Raw genomic sequence first — 7,147 nt, 5'->3', positions numbered from 1 at the left:
AATTTTATCTTTAAGCATACTAATGCATGCATTAATAGCCTTGATATTGTTAACCCCATAATTTGCTATGTAATAGTTATACATAGGATAATACTTAAATAGGTTATATAACTAATACTTGCATTAATAATATATATAGGTTGAAAAAATATACCAAACAAGAAATTAGTAATACCAAAAGCTAATGGATGCATTATATTTTCTACGGAAAAGGGTTGAAAATGCCCCTAAACTATTGGAAAAGGTTTTAAAATACCTTTCATCCATCTATTGGGATAAAAATACCCCTCCATACACCTTTTTGGTTCAATTATGCTCTTTGACCATTAGGTCGATGCTGAATTAAAAATAATTATTATTTAAATTCCACATGGCAACTTCTTATTGGCCAAAATTAAAACATCTAACCCATTAGAAAGGCCCACCCATATCTAGTAATATTTTGTACTAACACTAACCCGACCCGAACAAAAAGTTCAACTAAAAAAAGAGGCTCCACTTCTATCAAACTCCATGGAACAAAAGCTCCATAAAGTTGCAGCGAACATATAGACGCAAATTTACTACGCGGTTTTCTTTTTCTTGTTATGGTATCCAGTTCAATTTACATGATAGACACATATTGCATTATATTCAAGAAGAGTTTAATTTAATAATTTTCACATAACGAAAAGATCTCAAAGTGATTGTTTGGAAGATATCATAACTGTCCATATTATTTTCAAGAAAATTATTGGCTCATTCATGCTACACCTTTCTTGGTTGTTTAATTTGTTCATGAACCTTTATTCGATGATATAATGCTATACATGAGATTAATCAAGAAAATGAACACATGCAAATTCATGGGTTAGGTGGAAGTGGAGCGTCTTTTTTTATTTGAACTTTTTATTCGGGCCAGGTTAGTGTTTGGGGCGGGTTAGTCCGAAAAATGAGTAGATATGGGTGGGTGTTTCTAATAGGTTAGATATTTTAATTTAGACCAATAAGAAATTACAACGTGAAATTTAATTAAATAATTTTTATATTCAGCATTGACTTAACAGTCAAAGGGCATAAGTGAAGTGGATGAAAGGTATTTTTAGACTTTTTTTCAATAGTTCAGGATAATTTTTGACCTCTTTTCCAAACAACAACAACAACAACTACCCAGTAAAATCCCACCAGGTGGGGTCTGGAGAGGGTAATGTACGCAGACCTTACCCCTACCCGATAGGGCAGAGAGGCTGTTTCCGATAGACCCTCGGCTCAGAGAAAAAGAAAACAAGAAAAGAAAAGACAACTCATTAGTAACTCCAGTAGCAACCGTAATAGTAATGAAAGCATAACAACCAAGAGATGAAAGACATGCAATAACAGTAACCAGTATCTAAGGCCCAGGGCCAAGATAAACAGCAAGTACTGAGTGTATTCAGCCTAAACTGCAAGCTATCTAAGGTCTACCCTAATCCAGCCCCACCTCACCCCGGAACGAAGTAAGGAAAGAACTACTACCCCCTAGCCTACAACCCTTATGCTAGACCGCCAGACCTTTCTATCAAGGGACATGTCCTCGGAAATCCACAGACGTACCATGTCCTGCCTGATCACCTCCCCCCAATACCTCTTAGGCCTCCCTCTACCTCTCCTCGTACCCACCACTGTCAACCGCTCGCACCTCCTTACTGGCGCATCAAGGCTTCTCCTTTGCACGTGCCCGAACCATCTGAGCCTTGCTTCCCGCATCTTGTCATCCACAGGGGCCACACCCACCTTCTTCCGAATATCTTCATTCCTAATCTTGTCTATCCTAGTGTGCCCGCACATCCACCTCAGCATCCTCATTTCTGCTACTTTAATCCTCTGGATATGGGAGTTCTTAACCGGCCAACACTCTGCTCCATACAACATGATCGGTCTAGCCACAGCTCTATGGAACTTACCTTTGAGTGGCAGTGGCACTTTTCCGTTTTTTCTAATAAATACTATCAAACGACCCTATCACTCTTGAGGAAAAAGAAGGTGAGTTCCTTTCTTTGGATTCTAGTCGACTCGTCCTCCGTCCCAAGGCAAAAATCAAGGGAAAAGAAGATTCAGAATCAATTCACGACCAAAAAGCTACTCTCTTCTCATCTTCCCGCCTCCCCAAATATACCCCATGACAAGACACCATCCTCAAACAGTGGAAAGCAAAGGAAAAAAAAAAGACATAAATTATTGTCGAGTATACTTCATTATCACTATCTTATAAATTCCTAATGATTTGTTGAAAAATCATACAAATGGGTCCTCCGCTCAAAGTCTCAACTAGAGGAAAAGGAAGGAGTTTTCGTTTCATAAGTTGCTTCCATCTTAAAATGTTCCTTATTCTTTTACTGTTTTGATATGTAAAATTTCGCGACTATGAACTAACAATATTCATTTTAGTATATACATATGCTTAAAATTATGATATAAGCACTATGAATATTTGGCTCCCCTTAATGCACACCAAATGTCGACAGGACTTTATCTATTTGTCATCGCACCCTAATTTTCAAAAGTTGATCCACAGATGTAGTAGTTGCACTAAACTAGCATAAAACAATCCTGAACTAATTAATCTATGTGGCTCGGATTCTCAAAAAATGCTGCCAATCTTTGGAGGATTCAAAACTGGTGTGGCAGGATTTTTGATGGATTCGAGCAACATACATAATTTTATATCTACTAGGTACCCAATTCTTCAAATTAACTCATGCAGAAATCCAGAGAGAAGCATAAATTTTCCTTCATTGCTAGATGAACTGATCAAAAAGACTACAAGAAACTGTGGAAACGTCCAACTGTTAAAAGGATGAAGGAAAGACAAACTATTACAAGAGCAGTAAATTAAGCAAAGCACATAACCTATGAGCAGAAAACAGAACTAAAGCTTTCTCCTAAGTACAACTTCTCCACCATAACCCGAGGAAGCATCATTCCAAGAATCTGTCCATGACATCAGAGTACATTCGTCCTTCATTCCGATAATCTCCTGGATTATTTTGGTGCTGATCATGTGAAGTCGATGAATTAGAAGACGACGCCATCCTAGCAGGCAGAGTGAGGCTCCTCTTGAACTTGTCCATCTTCCGAACACTATCCGCGTGGTTATCCAAACTCAAGAAATCGTTCGGATTAGCACAGCCATTATTGTGCAAACTAGAAGCATCTGAATTTGGGTTTGAAGTCCTTCCATCAAGACTAAGTGGGTGCTGATTATGCTCCGGTTTAGTTCCTAAGTTATCAGGATTGAACATAATCCTAGAGTCGTCATTTCGGCCAGTGAGAGCACTGAAGAAAGTCAATCCATTAGGCCATTTGATATCGTTCTCATGATCAGCTCCCATCATGTGATCTTCCATTCGAGGTTCGGATGAATGAGGATGAAGGAACATGTGTGATTCATCTTTGGACTGATGATGCATTCCAAGTCTTGCAGAGTTTTGGAAGTTGGGAGAGGAAAGCAGTGATGACACTGAAGGCATTGGCCTCGGCCCCCAGTTGAAAAGGGGAGGAGGAGGCCGGATTGGCATAGTTGGCTGCTTAAGAGGCATTGTGGATGAAGGTGAACCGGTCCTTGTCGAAGAAAATAACTGCGACAGATAGAAGCCAGATTGATAGCCTAGAGACTCAAATGTGTGCCTCATTCTTAGCACGAAATGGAGGTCTTCCGGTATCTGAGGAGGATAAAACATGCATATCCAAATTAGATAATGAGTTTAGCTTCTATACACTGAATCACTATTTAATAGTGTAAAAAGATTCATAAAAAGTTGATGACTAATTGTTTTGGTAGTGAGTCTTTTATCTACTTTGTAGAGCAGTAATCACATGTCCAGAAACAAAGATATGAACAACTAAAATACAAAACAATAAAGAATAAAAAGATGAACTTTTTTCGGCAATGAGAAAATGAGTCTCACAATTTTGCAGGATCCCAGTTGCAGTAGGCCATGTCCAGCTTGAATTACAGCAATAGTCTGCGCAAGATAAAAGCAGAACACACACACACATTAAAGAGCAGTCCGGTGCACCAAACTCTCGCTACGCACGGGGTCCGGAAAAGAACAGACACATTGAGCTTAGCAAATAATGGCATACAGACAAGCCAAGAACTAGAGGCAAAAGATTGTTGGCAATTATTGTTCTGGACTTGAAAATAAGAAACAGAGGCAATTATTGTTCTGGACTTTTGAATCTGACCTGAATCCCTGACTCGAACTGGTCAGTCCACTCAGATGGGAGCTGCAGAGGTTTTAGGTCAAAGGAAGAGGAATCAATAAATCTTTCTTAGACCAATAATTGAAAAATCAGTTCCCTAATTATAACCACAATTAAATGCAAATAAACTTGTTGTTATTGAACATACAGCATCAAATGAACTCTGCCAGTAGTTTGATATATTTGGTTCACATTCAGTAGGCTCTTTGAAAACCCATTTATGACACTTATCAGAGGCAACTTTCCCCATCAACCTGCAAACAAAACCCAACCAATCAAAATACACAAATAGTAGTAGTTACAAAATCTTGTCTCCACCTTCTTTTGGTTCTACTCATTTATAACTATACAAATTATATCCCTATTATTCAGTCACAGTAAGTGACAGAGAGAGAGAGAGTTATGTGGAGGTGGGGAGAGTTCAAAATCCAATAATACCAACCAAATCACCTACCCATTACCCACCCTTCTCCATAATTATATAACTGAATGGACATTTTGCTGAATGCTTTTCTCACTAGATCTTCACCCTCCATCTCTTCCAAGCTCCCTCTACAGAACCCATCTTCCCACATCAACATCCTGCATAAAATTAACACAAAAACACACCATCTTTCAGCTAAAACAGAGATCTTTTTTCTTTTCTGCCACAGCCAAAAAAAAAGAGATACTTGAAGTCCATTCTCTTTGTTTCCTTTTTGGGATCAGCAAGAAAAGATGAGATATTTAGTAGTGAAATGGCGAGAATATAAATACTCACAAGCTACCATTATCATCTCCAACTTTGCAACCATTACCACCGCGAACTCTTCTGCAATAAATAAATAAAAGGAAACAAGAGGACCCATTTTGAGACAAGAAAAAACAGACAAGTATGGGGAAAAAGGAAAGAGGGGAAGACATACGGGCGAGGACGAATGGTCCAGAAGACAGAGTAAGTCCACTCTGTGTTGAGACAGACGCTTCTTAGTGCTTCATGAAGGGCCATCATCCCAACTGCTTCTTTGCTCCTATCTGTTGCTCCTGAGCCCACCATTTCTTTTTCTCTCTTTCTCTTTCTCACTCACTCTCCTTTTTCTTTTCTTTATCTAGCAAAAATTAAAACCCTTTTCTCTTCTTCACTTCACCTGTTGAAACACTATTCTCATGTGAAAATTTTCTCTATATTTTTATCTTCTTGAGCAACTGTACTATGCTTATGAACCACAAAGCAAACCCTTTCTCTCCTCTTCTACTTTTTACCTTCCTCTATATTAGATTATTACCAAATCTGATTACTTGAGTGAAACCAAGAAAAGGAAAAAAGAAAATGGAATGGCTAGTTAGGAGAGAGTGTTTGGAGGGACTGGGGGGGGGGGGGGGGTTGCAGTGCGTGCGTGCGTGTGTGGGTGTGAGAGTGTGTGAAGGATTGGTTTAGGTTTTGTTTGCTTTTGTATTTTACCAGGAAAAATATGAGAGAGTGGGGACAGCTTTTATCCCCTCCCTAACAAAGCGCTTACAATGCAGAAGGGCAGGCAAAAAGGAGTCTTGTCCCTCCAATGTTTAAATTACAGTCTTGTCCTTCTCTAGTAGCGATGACAAAATGGTTAAAAAAAATAATTATGTTATAAAACAATAAAAGAAGAAGAGTATTGCAGAGAAAAGTAGTAGATAAAATTCTTATTGATTTGGAATGAATTACAATAGAATAAAACTCTTTTATTTACAAGGAAAAAGTGACTTAGCCACCAAGTAACAAATCCTAAAATCTTTCTATATATAGACATTCATCATAAATAAAATAATATTTATAACACTCCCCCCTGAATGTCTGTTTACCAGATAATGTGCCTCGTTAAAACCTTAACTATAATAAAACACAGTGAAAAAAAATTCTAGTAAAGGAAAAAGAGTACGCATATATAACAATACGTCTTTTGGTTGTCTCATTAAAAACCTTGCAAGGACAACCCATTGGGACAAAACCTTGTAAGGAAAAAGAGTACAACACGTATTAACTCCCCCTGATAAGAGCATCAATTCACATCCTTGAGCTTTCGCACTCCAATCTTGTGCACTAGCTTCTTGAAGGTTGACGTCAGCAGAGATTTGATGAATAAAAATAGCCATATTAACTCCAATGAATATGTTACACCTTGAAAATCATCGCTATCACATTATCATGCTTATAGTTATAGCAAGATACATATGTACACAAATTTTACTTAGGATATGGTACTTCAGGACCAAGAATTGTATATGCTTTAAGCAATTTAAATTCTTTAAGGATTGTCATATAAGTTAAGTCATATAATAGACTTTAATTAGATGCATATCAAGTTTTCATGTCATGGTAGACAAATAAGATATCGAAAACTGATTGCACATACCATTGACTATATACTTTCAAGTGTTTGAAATGCAGGTCCAAATACTTGTCTATGAAACCAATTTTATTCGAATTGCGTCTCTTCTATTTGGCCAATATTTTTGTGTCTGTATTCAACAAACTTAAGATCCTCATTTATACTTAGCTCTATGATAGATTTCATTGACGAACATTACGGTTCCAATATTTTTTTCATATAGACATAACATAGAGATCTCTTCATTCATATATTCAGGTACCTGAATCTCTCATGAGATTTTATGAAGTGTTATGTCATGTGATCTTCTAGATCACTTGCTTCCTTATTATGATCATTTTGATCATTTGCTCATCTTCTTTGTCTATACGCTTTAAGTGTACCACAGACTTTGTCCTTCTAGGACTTAATAGGAGCATTTGCAATGAGAATATAGTTACTTTCTTTGATTCAGCAAATGCGTCTGGCATGCTTTGCAATATATTGCAAGTGAATTATCTTTTTATGAACTGTAAGTTCATATTATTTTTCAAGGATCAAGATATACAAATGATAATTCATTTCACGTAACTTTTTCT

General features: G+C 37.4%; 1 protein-coding gene across 1 annotated transcript; it reads right to left on the bottom strand.

The window, feature by feature from the left end:
* Positions 1-2,733: 2,733 nt before the first annotated feature.
* LOC109213909 lies at positions 2,734-5,569 on the bottom strand. Its single transcript, XM_019377748.1, has 7 exons — positions 5,130-5,569; positions 4,985-5,035; positions 4,690-4,806; positions 4,373-4,478; positions 4,207-4,248; positions 3,927-3,983; positions 2,734-3,680 (listed from the first exon to the last, which is right to left on the bottom strand). The coding sequence occupies exons 1-7, from the start codon at positions 5,258-5,260 to the stop codon at positions 2,937-2,939; spliced, it is 1,248 nt and encodes a 415-aa protein (XP_019233293.1). The 5' UTR covers positions 5,261-5,569; the 3' UTR covers positions 2,734-2,936.
* Positions 5,570-7,147: the final 1,578 nt, after the last annotated feature.

The sequence above is a fragment of the Nicotiana attenuata genome, unplaced genomic scaffold, assembly GCF_001879085.1.
Source record: "Nicotiana attenuata strain UT unplaced genomic scaffold, NIATTr2, whole genome shotgun sequence".
Taxonomy (NCBI): Eukaryota; Viridiplantae; Streptophyta; class Magnoliopsida; order Solanales; family Solanaceae; genus Nicotiana; species Nicotiana attenuata.
This window is presented reverse-complemented; position numbering and strand designations above follow the sequence as displayed.